Source organism: Leguminivora glycinivorella, chromosome Z (assembly GCF_023078275.1).
Source record: "Leguminivora glycinivorella isolate SPB_JAAS2020 chromosome Z, LegGlyc_1.1, whole genome shotgun sequence".
NCBI lineage: Eukaryota > Metazoa > Arthropoda > Insecta > Lepidoptera > Tortricidae > Leguminivora > Leguminivora glycinivorella.
The window spans coordinates 19,555,405-19,578,805 of record NC_062998.1 but is presented as its reverse complement, the minus strand read 5'-3'; the positions used below and the strand labels follow the sequence as shown (position 1 = coordinate 19,578,805).

The 23,401-nt window shown below is 41.1% G+C and overlaps 1 protein-coding gene across 2 annotated transcripts in view; it reads left to right on the top strand.

Annotated features, from left to right (window-relative positions):
• The window catches only part of LOC125241519 (coiled-coil domain-containing protein 39), a 34,602-nt gene that overhangs the window by 7,058 nt on the left and 4,143 nt on the right, over positions 1-23,401 (top strand). The window contains exons 11-22 of one of the 2 annotated variants that reach the window (XM_048150041.1): positions 1,503-1,591; positions 2,551-2,648; positions 3,809-3,938; positions 4,152-4,346; positions 5,022-5,161; positions 14,193-14,268; positions 17,992-18,151; positions 19,474-19,639; positions 20,261-20,408; positions 20,793-20,968; positions 21,730-21,773; positions 22,120-22,223. In XM_048150041.1, coding sequence (XP_048005998.1) covers positions 1,503-1,591; positions 2,551-2,648; positions 3,809-3,938; positions 4,152-4,346; positions 5,022-5,161; positions 14,193-14,268; positions 17,992-18,151; positions 19,474-19,639; positions 20,261-20,408; positions 20,793-20,968; positions 21,730-21,773; positions 22,120-22,223 — 1,526 coding nt within the window. Of the gene's footprint in view, positions 1-1,502; positions 1,592-2,550; positions 2,649-3,808; positions 3,939-4,151; positions 4,347-5,021; positions 5,162-14,192; positions 14,269-17,991; positions 18,152-19,473; positions 19,640-20,260; positions 20,409-20,792; positions 20,969-21,729; positions 21,774-22,119; positions 22,239-23,401 lie in introns of both variants that reach the window. The other variant, XM_048150040.1, reaches the window with a different exon arrangement.

Below are 23,401 nucleotides of genomic sequence, written 5' to 3'. Positions count from 1 at the left end.
CTATCATTTGTCACCATGTCTCCCACATTTTATCAAGTATGTGGGTGAATCAACTTCTTCTTGCCTGTTATTGCCATGGTTACGGTCCCCTGAGTCACGCTGGTTTTATGCAAAATTATGCAACTTAAACTATGCAAACATGCATTATTCTGGTGTTAACAAGCCCTTTCCTTAATTTGCCACCTACAAACATGGACTAGAAAACTTGCATAATTTCAGTAGCATGATTATGCATAAAACCAGCGTGACTCAGGGGACCGTAACCATGGCAATAACAGGCAAGAAAAAGTTGTTTCACCCATGTAAGTGCCAAAGTGACTTATGATATGACAAGTGAAAAAAAACACGCCCATAATACGGCCACAGAAGTGTTTATTGTACTCATAGATGTCTGACCTATAGATTCGTCAAACGGGGTACCATCAGTGAGAGATTTGCCTTACGACAGTTGTAATCTGGAAAATTAGTAGTTTGGAATTATGTCCGAAATTGATGCGAAATTAGCATTTCATTTTCTGTAACTGAGGCTGCCCCAACAAGAGCTGAAATAATGACGCAATCATATTGAACACCTAGATTTCTAATCTAATCTTGTTAGTTCCTTACTTTTTGTATCAAGGGGCCAGTCTTAAAGCCCATTTTTATGGAGAAATTCTTCTTTTTAATATTGAATACAATGATAATGAGATATTCGATAGAATTGAGTTGTGCCTAAGAGGCCACAGTACTGGCTGTAGAAGGAATACTGTCATATTTTGTATTTGGTATAGCAACCGATTCTTTGATATGTTTGTTTACGTTTTGTAAGTTAGTCGGTCAATAACAGTTCTGATGTAAACACTGAATAAATTCCTAGTGTACACTTTCTTGATTTCCTTGTGCTATAGCTCTCTGCTGTATAGTGTTAGACCTAGGGTTGTAAATAGAAAAAAAACCAAATGTTTTTTTTCAGAATTATGAAAAAAAAACATGAAAAAAAACCGAGCACCATGGTTTTTTTTCTAAATATGGTTTTTTTTCAGATGAACAAATAATACGGCAATAACGGTTTTTCGTGAGATGTAATGTGTTTCAATAACAATAACGTGCATTTTAATTCAATTAACATTCAGTATACAAACGTTTATTGGGGAATCCCCGATGCTGCGTGTAGCGTGGAGAGGCGGTGGTGTTGCCAACAGTAAATAGTGATAACTACCAACTACAGATTTCGTAAATGTTACTTTTATAAGACCAGAAATTAAGGTTATTTGATTAAATTCGTTTAATAGTTAACATTAAGTCTAAAAAAACCGTATAAAAGTATTGACTACTTTGCAAATTTTGAGATTTCGTAATTTAGAAAAAAAACATACTCCAGAAAAAAAACTGTTTTTTTTCACGGTTTTTTTTTTCATGTTTTTTTTCAAGCCAGAAAAAAAACCGTTTTTTTGCAACCCTAGTTAGACCTGTGGGATATCCCCACATTTAAACCTTCTTAAATCCTTAGTATATTGTTTCAGCTTCAAAAGCGATCGTCAGCAAATTGGAAAAGAAGCAAGCGGAAGTCCTCAAAAATCTCCAGAGTGTCAAGGAGTCCCTTTACAATATCGTGAGTATCCTTTTTTTAAACTTGACTGATGTGTTTATAAGAATGGTTTGAATCTCTGTAAATTGTTTTTACGAGCATGTAAAATCTTAGAGACACCAGAGTTTTCAAAATCATTGCGCTTTTTTTAGATGACTAGAGGTGACACAGTGGCAATATGGATGGCAATTGGCAATCTTCTAGCTACTCTGTAGACAAGGATACATACACATACAGCCTCAAAACTTGATTAAACAAATTTCGCTCTTTCTTGTTATTCTTGCATATCTTACCGCAGATACATATGTGAGTGTATTTAGTAAAACGTCCCACTTTGTCGGTTACTATTAAAGCGAGATTTACTTGTGTCTTTATATGAATAAACTGACAAAGTGGCTTTATAGCAATCGACAATGTAGGACGTTTTCCCGTGTACACTCACATATATAATAGTACAAGTACAGAAGGCTCACTCTTCTGATGTTCACAAAATGCCGCCATTCTAAATTCTTACCTACATTAACAAAGGGATGGCACGCGAGCAGCCGACATTGAATTCTATTGCGCCGCGCCGAAGGTCGTCACCAGTGAATGGGCCGCGAACTCGCGGCCACCGGCATGTACTTGTAGCGCGGCGATAGAATCGCGGAGTGAGCTGCTCTTACTCGCATATGTTAGTGAGAGGAAAGACATATGTAACTCCGTATAGACAGCTACAGTCTAAGAAAAAAACGTACCTCAGAACCATATAGAAATAGGTACGGTGGCCTAGATGGCGTTACACCTTTGCGGGACGCTCGGCTAGGTAGCGCTAATAATATTTGACATTTTAACACATATCAAGCTAAGAATATGGGCCAAATTGTCAAAACTGAGGTTCAAAAGTTTTAAGCCTGTGTCAAGAGATGGCAGTCTATGCACTGTGTTTACACATTTTACTTCGACAGTACCTCTCTATAATACTCGATCCTCTTTGGTTTCAGTGTTACCAAGTGGAGACGACGGGCTCACAAGTGTCACACATGGAGGGCGCTCAGTCAGAACGAGAGGTGTCGGCCGAGCTACTGGCCCGTGAGAACAGGTCAACTGACACTACAATACCATATAATCAATGCAGTATGAGACATAACCTACTGAGTACTACTTTAAAATAAATATTTGAGATAGGAAAAACCGGCCAAGAGCGTGTCGGGCCACGCGTGTAGTGTTCCGTAGTTTCCCGTATTTTTTTTTTTCGAAAACTGTTCAACCTATCAAGTTCAAAATGATTTTCCTAGAAAGTATTTATAAAGTTGTACTTTTGCGATTTTTTCATATTTTTTAAACTTATGGTTCAAAAGTTAGAGCGGGGGGGACACATTTTTTTTAACTTTAGGAGCGATTATTTCTGAAAATATGAACGTTATCAAAAGTGACTTTAGTAAACCCCTATTCATTTTTAAATACCTATATCCAACAATATATCACACGTTAGGGTTGGAATGAGAAAAAAAATCACTCCCCACTTTACGTACTATGGGGGGTATCCTAATTAACCCTTAAATGTATGAATTTTTCTTTTAACGAGATATTAATATATGTGATAGACAGTGGTTTTATGACTCTGGGAAAAATAATAAAAACAATATTTAAGATCGATTTTTATACTAAATCAGTGTTAGAAGTTAAATAGGCCAAATATCATTTATATTGATATTGGTAATGTTTTATTTAAAAAAAATACTACTATTAAAAAGGTACACTTTTTGCGAAACCCCTATGATAAAATGTTTAAACATAAACTAATTAGTAACCCCAAAAAAATTAGCCTAAATCACATACTAAAAATCACCATCATCCAGTTTTTTCACACTTTTCCGCCATTTCGTCTTAATCCTGAAATAATAAATAGTAAATCATTATATTATTTAATTGTTTATTAAATAATAATAATTAAGCAATAAATGTGATTTTGGATAGCTACATATCGAGCCACGGGCCATCAAATATATGATGCATATATACATCACCATGCATTTAAGGGTTAAACATTTTTTTCCACTTTTTATTTTACCATTTTGTCGGCGTGAATGATATACATATTGGTACCAAATTTCAGCTTTCTGGTGCTAACGGTTACTGAGATTATCCGCGGACGGACGGACAGACATGGCGAAACTATAAGGGTTGACTAAAAGTAGTTGACTACGGAACCCTAATTAAAGGATGGAAGTCATTTAAGTATTGTTGCAATTTTTGTAGGCTGTTGGAGGTGCGCGCGCGGCACGCGGCCCGCGCGGCGCTCCTGGAGCGGCACTCGGCCAAACTGCAGGACGACATGCGCCGCCTCGCGCGCGAGCTCGAGACCTTCGTCACCACGCACATGGCGCTGGTCTGTACCACTTTACAGTCGCACCACTGTGGGACATATATAAACCAACAAAATATTGTCGCTCCCGTGTAAGTAAAAGGGACGTGATGGCAACGCGAGGAAGTTATAGTTCGTAGCCGAGCTATGAACATAACATATTATAACAGCTAGTGTGGGAGCACTATTATATCGCTGTTTGTTTCTTTGTTTTCACGATACGTTTTCATGTTCCAGCAAAGCCGTCTGCGCCAGTCAATGTTGAACGTGGAAGGCAGCGAGAAGGACTTGCGCGCGTCGCGCGGCGAGTGGCGCCGCGCACGCGTCGAAGAAGCTCTGACGCGGCTGCGCGTCGCGCACGCATCCCGCGCGCTCACCTGCCTCGACGACCGCGCGTACAACGCGGACACGCAGCGGCTGCGGCTCGATGCGGTGAGTTTACTGTTTATTATGGGCCTTAATTGTTAGACGAATGATGGATGAGTAGCGTAGAAGAAGCGTTTGACTCGACTGCGCGTCGCGCTCGTATCCCGCGCGCTCGCCTGCCTCGACGACCGCGCGTACAATGCGGACACGCAGCGGCTGCGGCTCGATGCGGTGAGTTCTCTAAGAATAGTATGAGACTCCTCGAAAAAGTGCTGAGGCGTCTTATAGTAGTTCTCACCTGCCTCGCGGACTTGCAGCCGCTCGATGCGGTGCGTTGAGCTGCTATTTGTTACGGCCCTTAGTGCATTTTCACATCATCCGACCAGATATCGGATGTCGGAATGCTCTTCAAAGGCAAAAATGAAAGTAACGGCTTAAATGTATAGGAAATCTGTCCTATTTCACATAGGCTAGTGATGCGACGAGTCGAAGGAGCGTAGACGCCGCTGCGGCCCGATCCGGTGAGTTCTTGAGACTGCTTCTTATGGGACACAGCGATTCGCGAGAAAGTCTTGCACTTGCTAGCCTAGAGAATCTAGCAAACAACGCACGTTTTATTAGAGAATTCTTATCACTACCACCTGTTTCCGCCATCAGTTTGATGTCACATAACGTTGCCGTCGGCATTTAACATACAACAAATTATTGCCACTTGTCATTTAATAGGCTGTCTGTTAACAGGCGATGAACGAGCGTTTGGTGGAAATCGAAGCGCGCCGCCAGATGTTCAGCGTGCAAGTTCGCGCGCTCACCGAAGATTGCGGCAAGCTGCGCGGCGAGATTAAAGAGCGCGAGAACCGCATCGACCAGCTCAAGAAGAGGTGAGGATAGTTTGTTGTAGACATACTTACCCCCTTATTCATAAACGTTCTCTAAAGTTATCAAGCCGCTAAAGTTCGTTTGTCCCTTTCCGATGTATTGGTGTGATAGAAGGGGACAAACGAACTTTATCGGCTTGATAACTTTAGAGAACGTTTATGAATAAGGGGGTTACTCTTTGCGATATGTTTCTGAGAGCAGGTGACCCATATAGACGAGTGTATAGCTCACTCAAAGGTTATCCTGAAGCCTTCTGTAGACAGACTGTTTGTCTGACACCCGAATATACTTAGAGGCACTTCCGGTTATCTTCAAAGAGCGGGAGAACCGCATACACCGTGTCCAATAAGTTTTAATACAGCACAAATAGCCAATAAAACAAAATGAACAAATAGTTACTACATTATTATTATATTTTATGAATGGCACTCTTATTTACTACATTCACAACAAATGTTTTGGAATAACTCCAGCATTAACTTGTTTACCAGCCTCAAACGCTTCTCAAACGGATCACACGCGGCACGCACCGTTTTCTTCACATTTCATCCCAAATACTCTCGATAACCTTTTTGAAATTATCTAGGTTTATGATTTTATATAAATTTAGTCTTCAAAGCATGTATACAAAATAGTCTAATACGCCTAAACCTGGAGGCCTGGGTGGCCACTCATGTTTCGGATAAAAAAGCCGTGTTTGCATAGAAAATCGGCCCTTTCGCCAAATGTTCACTGTAATTTTTTTTTAAAGAGCTCTCGTGACAAATATTATTTACTGTAAGTTAGAGGTTTCTATCTTTTTTATTTTCTGAGATATGATTTTTTTATTAATTTACATAATATCCATTTTTTTTTCAACATTGGCTAATGCGATTCACTTGAACTTTTGGGACAATAATATACATGTAATGACTCACATGTTCTAGCAATAATATTTAATAGTGCCGAAAAAAATCTTGGCTTAAAGTAGGAAACAAATCTTCAGTATTTTTTTTCTCGCTTTTTAGAAAAGCGACACCTATAGTTCTCTGTCAAGTAATTGCTTATATAAAGGCCCGCAATATATATTTTTTTCAAAATAATCCAGGAGGTACTTCATACTAGAAAATGGAATAATAAAGTATACTACCCATACCGCAAACGAGCTACACAGTAAATAGGTGAATTTTAGTCGCAAACCTCTTTATTATTAACAATATTGGTACTGGAAGATTGCATTCATAAAGGTATTACGACTAAAATTCACCTATTTACTGTGTAGCTCGTTTGCGGTATGGGTAGTATCCTTTATTATTTCATTTTCTAGTATGAAGTACCTACTGGATTATTTAAAAAAAAATATATCTTGCAGGCCTTTATATAAGCAATTACTTGACAAAGAACTGTAGGTGTCGCTTTTCTAAAAAGCGAGAAAAAAAAATACTGAAGTTTTGTTTCCTACTTTAAGCCAAGATTTTTTTCGGCATTATTAAATATTATTGCTAGAACATGTGAGTCATTACATGTATATTATTGTCCCAAAAGTTCAAGTGAATCGCATTAGCCAATGTTGAAAAAAATGGATATTATGTAAATTAATAAAAAAATCATATCTCAGAAAATAAAAAAGATAGAAACCTCAAACTTACAGTAAATAATATTTGTCATGAGAGCTCTTTAAAAAAAAATTACAGTGAACATTTGGCGAAAGGGCCGATTTTCTATGCAAACACGGCTACGCTCTTAGTCTGAAACTACGCTAGAATACCATTTGCCGAATGTGCTCGAGGTGCGTCTTGTTGGGACACATGGTACTCATTTCCAAGCATCCTTTTTAACTTTAAGGCATTTTTTTTTCTCCAAAACCTTGGTTTTAAAGAAAAAAACGTTGATTTTAACGCTTTTAATGCTTATATGACGTAGTCTGGTCCGACCACTTTCCCCTCATATTAGAATGTAATATAGGTATATTAACCCCTAGATTAACTGCTGCGCCGCTTAAAATCACTAACTGCGCATTATGGGGGGAGAGAACAAATGAACGGATTGCGATGTACACAAAAGAATGTCATAACAGGTTAAGAAATATTAATTTTCCTACCAATTTCATTAATTGTGGTGACAAATGTTGTAATGACCCTGGTCATAAAATAATTTTGGATAACATGTACCGAGACATTGTGACGGCGCTTAGCCAGTCTGCCATAGTCAGTAAGGAAAATGTAAGACATAATAAAAGTAACAAACATCGTATAGTTGGTTGGAATAGGCACGTGAAGGACGGGCGAGACAAGCATTTATTGAATGGGTGTCTAATGGCAAACCTTTGGTGGGCACTGAATATACTAACATGTGTGAAAGTAAACGTATATTTAAGTCCCGACTAAAATGGTGCCAAGACCATCAAAATCAAATACAAATGGACATGATAGCATCGCATCACTCTAAAAAGGATTTTAAGGCATTTTGGAAGTCGACGGGCAGGTTAAATGTGAGGTCTGGCCCGCCAGCGGGTGTGGAGGGGGTAACAGATCACGGGGTCATAGCTAACATCTTTAGAGATCACTTTACTGTGCAACCTAGCATAGCACCTGCATGTGAGGGGGGGAGCACGGGGGGCATTATGGAGAGGCGAGCGACGCGGATATCGGCCTCAGACGTAGCTAAGTCTATACATGCTATGTCTGGTGGTAAGTCGCCTGGACATGATGTAGTAGAGCGGCGACAGGGTCTCGGAAAAAGTTGATGTGACTGGAGAGTATACTGCTGACAAGTGGTATCGTTGTGATCGGTAGACTTTACTGAGTACGAAATAATGACTTGTCGCATTCTCAGACTGTGGGGGGGTTAACTATGACGTTACAAAGATCCCGGTCCCGGGTTTAAATTTTTTGCCAATTTGTCTAGAACCCCTTATCCAATTTTGAAAAATGAGGTGTCGATTGAAAGCGTATAACATGCTGATTAAGATTTCTTATACGTGAAAAGTATAGTTTTGTTAGTTATTTTTTAATTAACAATAATGCAAAAAATCCTTTTTTTTTACTCTCTTTTTTGATTTTTGTGACTCAAAAAGGCAATGAAAACGGCCACTTAGCTAAAAAATATGTTATATAAATCATTTAACTACATTATTAAGCTATCTGTTGCTTTTTAAATTTCTACGATCGGATAATAAATAAGCAAACTACAACCACATACCTGTAGGCGGGGAGTACCGCTTGACACGCGTTCCCATACATTCGGCGTCTACCAAATTACACCTCGCGCAAAATTCGTTTCAAGCAGATATACCTCTAATCTTATTCATCGTAACCTACCAATATTGGTATCATTTGAAAGTACAATTAAAGTACTTTAAGAAACAATGTCAATCATTTTCTTAAAATCAATAATCGCCAGTCTGCGGTGGTTACAAAGAAAAAAAGTGGGTATGCAATTTGACTGGTTTCCTAGGTTTGATACCCTAGACGAGTTTAAAAGGGGAGGTAACGGTGACATATGGGTTGTTCTCTGGCCTAAAAGCTACACACGAGGGTCAGGGGAGAAAAACTAGGGTTTAAGTTTAGTTTTAAGTTATTTTTTCTTTTATTTGTTGATTTTATTGTGTTGAATTTTTTTGTAATTTTATCAAGGATACACGTTGGTTTCTTTTGCTGAAAATTCCCTTTTTTATGAGAAATGTTATGAATTTCATGGCATTTTCCGATAGAGACTAAAATTAACTTTCAAATAAGGCCACATAGTCATACTTTTACTTATATAATATTAAGGGTAATAGCCCCGGCGAAGTAGTGCAAGCGGGGCAGCAGTGTAGCAGTCCATCGACCTGACTTTACTGGTTCCTCAGTGCCACACATAGTCTTACGAGGCGGCCTGCGTGCCCTGCTCTCTAATATGTTGGTCAATACTGCTTCAACGCAAACGATTGAGATGTGTGATTTTTATGATACTGAGTGTATTTGCAGGAGCTTCATTAGGGTGTTTCATTTTTCCAAAATTTTGATTTATCTTTGACTTCGCTTTTCTTCTTGGTTCTACACCTATACAGAGCCCATATACCAAAAATCAGGGAAATCGGACAATATTTAGAGGTCGCGCTCTGTGGCAACTTTTGTCTGAAGAAGTTACTATGGGCGCAGGAGAGGCTAGGAACAAAACTTATGTAACTTTTTGTAGGAGGTGGTTTAAAAGTGATTTTAATGAGTAGTGTCTATATTGAAGAAAGTTCTTTTTTAAAAATGAGTAGTAGTCGTGACATTTAGTTTCTAGGCATAGTTCCTTATGGTCATTTTTTTGGACGCTCGACTTCCTTCTAAGGAACAAGTTTTGTTGATTTTTTGTCCTGTTTTTGGCATGAAGCAGTGGTCTATCGGCCCTCTCAAGGCACTAATAACAGGATAGGTGGAAGAAATCAAGCAGCACATGGCTATCACCAGGTCCGCCATGGACCGGCTCAGGAAAATATGGAGAAAAAGAAACATCACAAATGCCACTAAAATGCGACTTGTCAGGGCATTAGTATCTCCCAATTTTCCCATACTTCTTTACGGTGCTGAGACATGGACTTCAAGGGAAAAGAAGATAGATGTCCTAGAAATGTGGTGCTGCAGAAGAAAGCTAGGAGTGTCCTGGACAAGGTTCAGATGCTATGGACCGGCCAAGTCAAGGCTGCATTCAGTGGCCCACTCTACGAATGCCCTTGCAAATGGCCATGCATTGTTAAGCTTGCTACTACCCCTGATGTGACGACTACCACTCTGCCAAGAGTGTAACGACAAAGAAGAAAACAAGATCGTTCTTTGACTTAAGTATATTTACCGGGACATAGACCGTACTTACCTTTGTGATTTTTGTTTTCGAACTATTTAATGTCCAGGATGTTAGCGATTATTGTAGCCCTAACACCAGAGACTTGGTCGATAGTCTGACAATAGTCTATGATACCGCAAAGAGGAGAATATATTTAATAATAGAAATTAACTAAGATAAAGAGCAAAACATCGGTGTCGAACATCACAGAAAATGCGTTACTACTTACCTACTACTTAAGCGAACAGAAGATAAGATTGCGGCTTACATTTGTAAGCTAAATTATGATGATGATGACTTTCTTTTATCAAGCATGGATGTTACAACTGTTGTATTTTAAGTTTAATAAATTTACTTTTACTTAAAAATAATTTACAAGTACTCTATTGTTTTATTTGGTAATAAAATTGAATAACATTACTTTTTAGTGACTTTCTTTCAAACTGTTCATCAAGCGCGACCTCTAAACAACGTCCAAATCACTTGAAATTTGGTATATATGCGTTTAAGATAAGCTAGAACCGAAAGCCGAGCGAAGTCAGAAAAAATATCACAATTTTATTTTTCCCATACAAATATGAAACACCCTAAGCTTCATGTACTTAAAAAGTGTACCTCAACAACTATTTCATATTTATAACGCATTATTAATAATAAATATGCTCTTAATGTTATCTTGACTTCTGTTGAATAATTACGTTTTGAGAAAAGTGGCTAAAAGTGAGGATTATAATTACTAAAACATTAAAGGTAACTTAATTTTAGTGATTTAATGTGTATAACGACCGAAGTCCAATCGTTTTGATTTTACGATTACTTTTTAATACCTACTGGGTCAAAAAACCGCACCTCTAAGTCGTTTGAGTTCAAACGGTATTACTTGGTATTACCCTTAATATTATATAAGTAAAAGTATGACTATGTGGCCTTATTTGAAAGTTAATTTTAGTCTCTATCGGAATATGCCATGAAATTCATAACATTTCTCATAAAAAAGGGAATTTTCAGCAAAAGAAACCAACGTGTATCCTTGATAAAATTACAAAAAAATTAAACACAATAAAATCAACAAATAAAAGAAAAAATACCTTAAAACTAAACTTAAACCCTAGTTTTTTCTCCCCTGACCCTCTGTATAGCTTTTAGGCCAGAGAACAACCCATATGTCACCTTTACCTCCCCTTTTAAACTCGTATAGGGTATCAAACCTAGGAAACCAGTCAAATTGCATACCCACTTTTTCCTTTGTAACCACCGCAGACCGGCGATTATTGATTTTAAGAAAATGATTGACATTGTTTCTTAAAGTACTTTAATTGTACTTTCAAATGATACCAATATTGGTAGGTTACGATGAATAAGATTAGAGGTATATCTGCTTGAAACGAATTTTGCGCGAGGTGTAATTTGGTAGACGCCGAATGTATGGGAACGCGTGTCAAGCGGTACTCCCCGCCTACAGGTATGTGGTTGTAGTTTGCTTATTTATTATCCGATCGTAGAAATTTAAAAAGCAACAGATAGCTTAATAATGTAGTTAAATGATTTATATAACATATTTTTTAGCTAAGTGGCCGTTTTCATTGCCTTTTTGAGTCACAAAAATCAAAAAAGAGAGTAAAAAAAAAGGATTTTTTGCATTATTGTTAATTAAAAAATAACTAACAAAACTATACTTTTCACGTATAAGAAATCTTAATCAGCATGTTATACGCTTTCAATCGACACCTCATTTTTCAAAATTGGATAAGGGGTTCTAGACAAATTGGCAAAAAATTGAAACCCGGGACCGGGATCTTTGTAACGTCATAGTTAACCCCCCCACAGTCTGAGAATGCGACAAGTCATTATTTCGTACTCAGTAAAGTCTACCGATCACAACGATATCACTTGTCAACAGTATACTCTCCAGTCACATCAACTTCAAAACTAGACGACTTTTTTCAATTCCGCCGCCTTACTAATGGCCTCAGTGTGGAACATCTACGCTATGCTGGGTGTCATATTTCACGTGTACTTGCATTGTTTTATTCTCTCTGTATATCCCATTCGTACCTGCCAAGTGACTTAATAAGAACCCTTGTAATACCAGTAGTGAAAAACAAGACCGGAGACCTAACTAGTAAATCGAACTATAGACCAATATCTCTTGCTACTGTTATTGCAAAGGTACTGGACGGTGTGCTTAATGTATAGTTGAGTAAAAACCTTTCGTTGCATGACAACCAGTTCGGGTTTAGGCCTGGGCTGTCAACTGAAAGCGCTATCCTGTGCCTTAAGCATACTGCCGCGTACTATGTTGATAGGAATACTCCGGTCTATGCTTGTTACCTTGATTTATCGAAAGCGTTTGATCTGGTTTCCTACGAATTGCTTTGGAAGAAACTAGAGGGAATTAACTTAGCGCCTGATCTTATAAGTATATTCAGATATTGGTATGGAAACCAGATCAATAACGTGAAATGGGCAGGTACATTGTCTGAGCCGTACAGGTTGAGGTGTGGAGTGAGACAGGGGGGATTAAGCTCACCATCACTTTTCAACCTGTATATGAATGACCTTATTGTAGCGCTCAGCACCATGCATGCCGGCTGTCATATAGATGGGGTTAATGTGAACAATTTGAGTTATGCAGACGACATGGTGCTGTTGAGTGCGTCAGTTTGTGGCATCAGAAGGTTACTGAAGGTATGTGAGGAGTATGCTCACTCGCACGGACTTAAGTATAATGTTGAGAAAAGTCAGTACATGGTGTTTGGGGTAGAGTCAACATTTATACCTGCAGTCTATGGCGAAAGTTCAATCTTAAATCGTATAAGGCCCTACAAGTACAATATAATAATGCATTTAGGGCGCTGATGGGGCTGCCGCGATACTGCAGCGCATCGGGGATGTTCGCGGAGGCGCGTGTGGCATGTTTTAAAGCTACTATGCGCCTGCGGGCTGCATCTCTGGTGCGGCGTGTGCGCTCCAGCTCCAACAGCGTCATGTCAATGATTGCGAACAGGTTTTGCCCTTATGTCGCATTTTGTTGTGGGCTTCATGCACCTGTGGTTGACACAGTGAGGAATAACTATAGATAAGGGTTATCCTATCAGTGTGTCAATCACAGCTGCTTGACTTTTTAGTATGTGTGTTGTGTCTGTGTGTTTTTTATATTTTATTGTAAATTATGAGTTGTGTTACTTGAAATAAATAAATTTTAAATTTTAAATTTTAATTTTTTATCTGTAAGTACTGAAGGTAGTTTACCTCGCTTACATACTGCATCCCACACCTGGGCCGATGGTGAGCTCTGGAACCTAGGCACATTTTTCTAGTTGCCCGGAACGTTATCTATCCTCGGTACCCATAATAGTTTATTTTGGACACGTGGCATCTGTTTTATCACATACAGATTCTCCTTATAAAACATAACTCTTCACCTGCGTGCCGAGCAAGTATTTTGTTGGCACTTTACCTCTTTGTTTTTCTTAGACACTTCGGAAATTTCATGTACTTTGTGCTTGTATTTTATTAAGAGGAATATACTCTTTAGTTTAAATAAGAATTTGATGGCCTGTGATCCCTATATCTTTAGAACTGAGGTAAAATGTGAGTATTCGGACTTATTGGACTCGGTGTAGGTCAAGAATAGGTTAGGGGGTAACCCGTTGTAGACCTGTAAGCAAATGTATTTGACAGACGAATTCACGACAGGTTCTGACATATATTATACATACTTTGCCATATCTTTTGCCCGCGGCTTCGCTCGCGTTAGAAAGAGACAAAAAGTAGCCTATGTCATTCTCCATCCCTTCAACTATCTCCACTTAAAAAATCAAGTCAATTCGACGCTCCGTTTTGCCGTGAAAGACGGACAAACAAACAGACACACACACTTTCCCATTTATAATATTAGTATGGATTAGTATGGATTTATTATAACTCAATATATATTACTTACTTACTTACTTCTTCACTGGCTCAGCGACCCAAAAAGGATCTTGGCCTCCGACACAAGAGATCGCCACTCTGCCCTATCCTGCGCCACTTTACGCCAGTTGGGTACACCAAGTGCGGACAGGTCTTTCAGGGCTTCCTCGCACTAGCGATATCTGGGACGCCCACGCGGACGTTTTCCACCCGGGCGTCCCACATATGCTCTTTTCACACCACGATCCTCTCCCATCCTTTCCAGGTGGCCAAGCCAATAATCAATATATATTACCTCAAAGTAATTACATCTTATTTAATTTACAGATATGACATCTTTATTGCTTCACTGGGCAAGGATGAGTCTGGGCAGCAGTTGTCTGTGACCTTCTTCAAAATAAAAGTTAGTAGTATAGTATTTTCTCGTCATTAATCCATGTTTTAAATACCTTTCTAACTATCCCATCCCAAATATTTGCTTTTGTTATATGATAAGTATTAGAGTAAAGTATATATTAATATGATGATAAAATAAGACAAATACAATTCTAATTACTTCAAGGTGGTGCTCAGGGTCTGATGATGGAGCCAGATGGTGGTCACCAATACCAATGAACAACATGACTATACAACTTCGTGGTTTACATGTCATTCTAGCATTTTCACTTTCACATTTCAAGTGCATATACCACGAGTATAGGTTTTCGGGTGTGCTGATTTAAAAATTAATGACCGATTTGGAATCTGACATTGCTGACTGTCACTTTGACACAAAAGTCATCATGGGTGTCGTAAAATAGGTTTTAGGGGGTGCTGATTCCAAAATTAATGACCAATGTGGAATCTGACATTGCTGACTGTCACTTTGACACAAAAGTCGTCATGGGTGTCGTCAAATAGGTTTGCGGGGGTGCTGATTCCAAAATTAATGAACAATGTGGAATCTGACATTGCTGACTGTCACTTTGACACAAAAGTCGTCATGGGTGTCGTAAAATTAGTTTTAGGGGTGCTGATTCCAAAATTAATGACCAATGTGGAATCTGACATTGCTGACTGTCACTTTGACACAAAAGTCGTCATGGGTGTCGTCAAATAGGTTTGCGGGGGTGCTGATTCCAAAATTAATGAACAATGTGGAATCTGACATTGCTGACTGTCACTTTGACACAAAAGTCGTCATGGGTGTCGTAAAATAGGTTCTAGGGGGTGCTGATTCCAAAATTAATGAACAATGTGGAATCTGACATTGCTGACTGTCACTTTGACACAAAAGTCGTCATGGGTGTCGTAAAATTGGTTTTAGGGGGTGCTGATTCCAAAATTAATGACCAATGTGGAATCTGACATTGCTGACTGTCACTTTGACACAAAAGTCGTCATGGGTGTCGTCAAATAGGTTTGCGGGGGTGCTGATTCCAAAATTAATGAACAATGTGGAATCTGACATTGCTGACTGTCACTTTGACACAAAAGTCGTCATGGGTGTCGTAAAATTGGTTTTAGGGGTGCTGATTCCAAAAATAATGACCAATGTGGAATCTAACATTGCTGACTGCCACTTTGACACAAAAGTCATCATGGGTGTCGTAAAATAGGTTTTAGGGGTGCTGATTCCAAAAATAATGACTAATGTGGAATCTAACATTGCTGACTGTCACTTTGACACAAAAGTCATCATGGGTGTCGTCAAATAGGTTTCGGAGGTGCTGATTTGAAAATTAATGACCGATTTGGAATCTTGACATTGCTGACTGTCACTTTGACACAAAAGTCGTCATGGGTGTCGTCAAAAAGGTTTCCGGGGGTGCTGATTCCAAAATTAACGACTATTTTGGAATCTCACAGTGCTAATTGTCATTTTGACACAAAAGGAATCATGGGTGTAGTCAAATAGTTTTTAGGGGGTACTGATTCCAAAATTAATGAAATGATTTAAAAAGTTATGACCGATTTGGAACCTGACATTGCACAGTACCCCTGGAAACCTATTTGACGACACCCATAACGACTTTTATGTCAAAGTGACAGTCAGCAATGTCAGATTCCAAATTGATCATTAATATTGAGATCAGTACCCATGAAAACCTATTTGAAGACACCCATGATCACTTTTGTGTCAAAGTGACAGTCAACAGTGTCAGATTCCAAATTGGTCATTAGTTTTCAAACACCTCCGGATACCTATTTGACGACACCCATGACGACTTTTGTGTCAAAGTGACAGTCAGCAATGTCAGATTCCAAATTGGTCACTAATTTTGGAATCAGCACCCCTAAAACCTATTTTACGACACCCATGACGACTTTTGTGTCAAAGTGACAGTCAGAAATGTCAGATTGAACATTGGTCATTAATTTTGGAATCAGCATCCCCTAAAACCTATTTTACGACACCCATGACGACTTTTGTGTCAGAGTGACAGTCAGCAATGTCAGATTGAACATTGGTCATTAATTTTGGAATCAGCACCCCCTAAAACCTATTTTACGACACCCATGACGACTTTTGTGTCAAAGTGACAGTCAGCAATGTCAGATTCCACATTGGTCATTAATTTTGGAATCAGCACCCCCTAAAACCTATTTTACGACACCCATGACGACTTTTGTGTCAAAGTGACAGTCAGCAATGTCAGATTCCAAATTGGTCATTAATTTTGGAATCAGCACCCCCTAAAACCTATTTTACGACACCCATGACGACTTTTGTGTCAGAGTGACAGTCAGCAATGTCAGATTGAACATTGGTCATTAATTTTGGAATCAGCACCTCCTAAAACCTATTTTACGACACCCATGACGACTTTTGTGTCAGAGTGACAGTCAGCAATGTCAGATTGAACATTGGTCATTAATTTTGGAATCAGCACCCCCTAAAACCTATTTTACGACACCCATGACGACTTTTGTGTCAAAGTGACAGTCAGCAATGTCAGATTCCACATTGGTCATTAATTTTGGAATCAGCACCCCCTAAACCTATTTTACGACACCCATGACGACTTTTGTGTCAAAGTGACAGTCAGCAATGTCAGATTCCACATTGGTCATTAATTTTGGAATCAGCACCCCTAAAACCTATTTTACGACACCCATGATGACTTTTGTGTCAAAGTGACAGTCGGCAATCTGAGGTACTACATATTCGTAATCTGAAAGTAATCAAGTCAATAATTTCAGTTATTTTGAATCGACTATGATTCCGAGTTATTGGTAATAGTAATGATTGTATAGATGATTAGTGATTCCTTTACATGTAATGGTAATTTACCGTTTCACTTGATTACATTACAAGTAATCTGACACCCAGTAGTGTCAGATTACATAGTAAAATCAAGTAATCGTGTAATCCGGAATCGATTACGATTTCCCCATCTCTGGGTTTAGTTATATGGTTCATTGGTACTGGTGACCACCATCTGGCTCCATCATCAGACCCTGAGTACCACCTCTTGTCAAAGGTCTTGTTGAGACGAACCCAACGAGCCTAAACACGAAGTCGTTTACTTACATGGTTCACTGGTACTGGTGACCACCTTCTGGCTCCATCATCAGATCCCGAGTACCATCTTGAGGTGTCTTATCATCTTGACCGTATTGTAATTTTCACATTTTTATCATCACAACGTTGTAATACTTTAACATTCAAACATAACAAAGTATTACAAAAGCAAATATTTACGGATCTAGGATCAAATTCGTTGGTCGCTGTTTACACACACACAATGCGAGGATAGCCCGTGTAGAAACAAGGCGTCCGACCCACACAACAATAAATATTCTCGACGTTTGCGATGAAAACTCGGAGACCAAAGCGACATACGTCTTACCTGCTCGAGCTCCGGCGCGGCACTGAAATCGCAGGCGTCCGTCGCCGGTAAAATAGCGACAGGAAGGCTAGTTTTCAAAAAATTGGCAAAAAATCATGATAAAATATTATAACGACAAATGGATAACATAAATATTGTGCATTTTACAATATATCGCCTTTTTTTGTCATAGCGCTCTTAACTCTCAATTCCATGTTCGATATTTGCCACCCAGTCTCCTTAAACGCGCACTAAACACCAATCAATGTGTAAATATTCTTAGCATGTTTTGTTTGACTCATCGTTATGAACAGTTCGCAGCGGAGCGAGCGGAGCTGCGCGAGCGCGGCGCGGCATTAGACGTGGACATCGGGCGGCAGGAGCGAGACATCTCCGCGCTGGAGGCCACGCTGCGCGTCGTGCACGCCGCGCACACGCACTTCCTGCACCACATCTCGCCGCTCGCGCAGGACAGTCAGTACCCGCACTAGCCACAGTGGCGACACCTGTACAGCAGCGATACATCTCCGCGCTGGAGGCCACGCTGCGCGTCGTGCACGCCGCGCACACGCACTTCCTGCACCACATCTCGCCGCTCGCGCAGGACAGTCAGTACCCGCACTAGCCACAGTGGCGACACCTGTACAGGAGCGATACATCTCCGCGCTGGAGGCCACGCTGCGCGTCGTGCACGCCGCGCACACGCACTTCCTGCACCACATCTCGCCGCTCGCGCCGGACAGTCAGTACCCGCACTAGCCACAGTGGCGACACCTGTACAGGAGCGAGACATCTCCGCGCTGGAGGCCACGCTGCGCGTCGTGCACGCCGCGCACACGCACTTCCTGCACCACATCTCGCCGCTCGCGCAGGACAGTCAGTACCCGCACTAGCCACAGTGGCGACACCTGTACAGGAGCGATACATCTCCGCGCTGGAGGCCACGCTGCGCGTCGTGCACGCCGCGCACACGCACTTCCTGCACCACATCTCGCCGCTCGCGCAGGACAGTCAGTACCCGCACTAGCCACAGTGGCGACACCTGTACAGGAGCGATACATCTCCGCGCTGGAGGCCACGCTGCGCGTCGTGCACGCCGCGCACACGCACTTCCTGCACCACATCTCGCCGCTCGCGCAGGACAGTCAGTACCCGCACTAGCCACAGTGGCGACACCTGTACAGGAGCGATACATCTCCGCGCTGGAGGCCACGCTGCGCGTCGTGCACGCCGCGCACACGCACTTCCTGCACCACATCTCGCCGCTCGCGCAGGACAGTCAGTACCCGCACTAGCCACAGTGGCGACACCTGTACAGGAGCGAGACATCTCCGCGCTGGAGGCCACGCTGCGCGTCGTGCACGCCGCGCACACGCACTTCCTGCACCACATCTCGCCGCTCGCGCAGGACAGTCAGTACCCGCACTAGCCACAGTGGCGAAACCTGTGTGCTGAAGGCCGCGCTGAGCTCCATTCCATATGAACTTCTCGACACACTTTACCACTAAATAAAAATATTTGACACCAGCTTTTGCCCGCGTTAAATTCGAAAATTGAGGAATGCTCCATACAAAATTCCACCCCATTTTTGGAAAGTGGGGGTTAGAAAGAGACAATAAGCAGCCTATGTCACTCTTTATCTCTTCAAATGTCTCCACTCACGTCAATTTGTCGCTCCGTATTGCTGTGAAAGACGGACAAACAAACAGACACACTTTCCCATTTATAATATTAGATTAATATGGATATGGTCGATTCTTTTGTGCTTTTTGCCTGATACAATATCTGTTCCACAGCACCCGAAATCCAGGAGCTAGAGGAGCTCATGAAGAAGTACTATGAAATACGCGACGAGCTCAAAGACCTGTACAACGCGATCGCTTCCATGGAGGCGCGCGTGCAGGACGCGAGCGCTCGCGCCACCGCGCTGCATGACAAGTGCAAGCAGCTGGAACAGCGGCAGTGAGTAGTCATGTCAATCATGTCTCACACCTGGGGGTTACCATGACGTACTAAAGCCGTTCAGTTTAGGTTGAGAGAGAGGGACGGAGCTATGTAACTGCTATAGCTGTGTCCCTTTCTCTCAACCTAAACTGAACGTCTTTAGTACGTCATGGTAACCCCCCTGGATAGTGTAGTACAACGTACGTGGCTAGTTCAAAGACTTGTAGGTACAACGAGTTCGCTAGCACTGCTAGGAGCTAGAGCAGAGGCAATCATGTATCGTAGACGCTAAGAATAAATTCACTGCTTCTAAAGTGGAGTATACGTACGTTTTTTTTAATACCACGTCGTTGGCTAACAGATGTACGGTCCGCCTGATGGAAAGTGACCACTGTAATCTATGGACGCCTGATGTACCAGAAGACCAGTTACGCTTTAATTTTGGAACGCCATGAATATGATATGACAGTCATAGCTAGGTGCTTAAAACTTCTAATCAGTATGTTTTCTTTGTACAGTGAGCTTCGGATTTATGTATACTGTTTCATATAATAGACCAATGGAGATTATTCAAAATATAGAGCCTCAGCAGGCTACTCATTTACGATTTTAAATTATTAAAATAATTCTCTTCATTAGGGCCGACTGTGAGAATGAATTGGACAACTTGAAGGATAGAATCGCGAAGCACGAGGGCCGTCTACAGAACGCGCTGGAAGTAGTCAAGAATAACGCTAAACGTGCGAAGAAGATCTTTGATAATATCGACGACTGGCGCATATTCCAGGTTGGTTTTATTATTAGAACGATTCCTTATAAATAACAGATTCTAATCTAAACAAGATTGTATTCCCTTTACAAGAAAATATCAAAGAAAGGTAGTTGTTAGTACTTTATCATGATTCAATGTACCGTCGACCATACCAATATCAATAGGTAAGTAAATATGACCCGTTATTGCCTCATTTATTTGATTTTTAATCAATAAGGTGCCAATATTTTAAATAATATATAGGATTGATTTAGAATTTTGGCACCCAAGGTATGGGTTGATGATATATTCAAACACATGATACATATTACGTGCGCCTACGTATCATAAGTGTTCAGTCTACGAAGGCACACACAAGATATAGCATTGAAAGTTAAAGAGGGTTGGTATTCTGTACAGCTAGCCCTCTGGATCCGCGACTACTCGGAGGCGGCGAGCGGCGCGCTGGAGGCGTTGGCGCAGTCGTGCGCGGACACGGCGGCCGTGTACTCGCACTTCGCCGCGCTCGTGGCCGCCGCGGACCTGCAGCGCCTCGTGACGCGCCACCAGCGGCGCCTGAAGCACCTCGTGGAACGGTACCACACTGGATCTTACTGCCCTCTACTACACGGAGACGTGTACGATAGCAGCGGCCGTGTACTCGCACTTCGCCGCGCTGGTCGCCTCCGCAGACCTGCAGCGCCACCGGTGGCGCCTGAGGCACCTCGTGTCACGGAACCTTACTGTACAGGTCAATTCACAAGAGCTGGCACGAATGGAACGAATGTTTGAATGAAAATATGCATGTGTGTGACAGATTAACCAATAAAATGGTGGCTCTTGAACTCACACAATCAAAGTTTCGTTCATTTCATTCGTGCCAGCTTTCGTGAATCGACCTGTACAGCTAGCCCTCTGCTACTCGCAAACGTGTGCCGGCGCGGTGGCCGTCTATTAGCACTCGACAGCAATCGTCGCCACGGTGGACCTGCGGCGCCACGTGACGCGGCGCCTCGCACACCTCGTCGAACAGTACCACCATACCACAGATATAGTATAAGGAAAGATATCGGACATGCCGAGCGATTGGTATTGAATACGCCTGTCGCAATTTCTTGAACACCACACTCACTTGTAGATGGACGCTCCTATTGCGTAAAACACGGGCATCATTTCCCTGTCCGAATCGTGTCATCACGCACGCATACAACGACAGCTGTATGCTCAACTTGTCCGCTCTATTATATGCTTTGAGGATACCACACTGAATCTTACTATCTAAACATGACGTGTTCGTTTCATGAAACATAAAAGATAAGAAGAATGTCATTAAAATTATACATTTTATTTGTTCCAGGTTGCATGCAGATGCGCATATTGGAATGCCTGCTGAGGAAGACGGTAATAGTTGCGTTTTATCCTGTGTTTGGGCCATAGTTAAATCCATATAAATTTGAGTTCCTGTTTGAGTGACCAAGGCATTTTAATCTAGTCTCCTGTTGCGCCTTACGCTCTGTGCAGAGCTACAGAGACACGATATAGTAGAAATACAGCAACGTTTTAATATGTTATTGATTCTGTGACCTGTTTCACCACAAATTTGTGATTATATCTGGGTTGATGAGAAGTTGTTGATTAGTACTCAACTTCATTATTTATTTGTTGGTACAAGCAACGAACGGCGAAGTATCATGGTGAAACAGTTGCCTGCCGACCAGAAGCTTAACTAAATGAATGTTGTCCTCAGAGTCCGTGTTTTCCTCGTCGAATTCATCAAACCGCAGCGGGATGAGTGTCACGAGCGACACCACCAAGCGGCTGTCCGCGTTCCGCAAGACCCTCGCCACCAAGGTTCATGAGCCTACTGTAAGTTCCACTAACACCATAGAGGAATTTATGGGAAGAGTTGTAACCATACATCAGTAAATGCGGGTTATTTGTATGGACATAGTTAAGTGACATCTAGCGACAATCTCGCGTCAACTAGGTAGCGTCAATTATCAGTACTGCTACTTGTCAATAGATGTCGCAACGAACGAAAAGTCTAATGCTCACCAATTATTAGCTAACTAGCTTTTGCCCGCGGCTTCGCTCGCGTTAGAAAGAGACAAAAAGTAGCCTATGTCACTCTCCATCCCTTCAACTATCTCCACTTAAAAAATCACGTCAATTTCGTCGCTCCGTTTTGCCGTGAAAGACAGACAAACAAACAGACACTTTCCCATTTATAATATTAGTAAGTATGGATATTACAATAGTATTAATCAGTATTTTGTTTCCAATTCCTTCTGCTTGTAATATAAGTTGTAAATTGTTCTAATATTATTTTTTTGGCAGAGGTACTGATAATTCACGCTATTTGACGCGTGATTGTCGCTAGATGTCACTTAACTATGCCTATACTTACAAATAACCCGCATTGGGTTCCCTCTATGTGGCATAACTTTATTTGTCCGACGCTTTTGTCATAACATATTTGGCATAATCGATTTTTGCCGAATGTTAATGTAGCATAAACATTGTTTGGTATAAATTCACGATATTTCGAATATTATTTTGTCCGAAAATATATTGGCCTACTATTATTGAGGCCGAGTGTCATTAGGAAGAAATTGGATGAGCATAAATATTTTTAGCACATTTTTCGTTAAGCAGAAATGCGCTTTTAGGGAAAAATGGTTACACTAGGTTAGAATTGCGAACTCTACAGATACTCACTGCTCCAGAAAAGTGGGTTAGGTTAGGTTAGAGCTGCGACTATTACAGAAAAGCACCGCTAGGGAAAAGTGGGTTAGGTTAGGTTAGGTTAGAACTGCGACCACAACAAACACGCACCGCTAGGGAAAAATGGGTTAGGTTAGGTTAGAACTGCGACCTCAACAGAAAAGCACCGCTAGGGAAAATGGGTTAGGTTAGGTTAGAACTGCGACCACAACAGAAAAGCACCACTAGGGAAAAGTGGGTTAGGTTTGGTTAGAACTGCGACCACAACAGAAAATTACCGCTAGGAAAAAGTGGGTTAGGTTAGG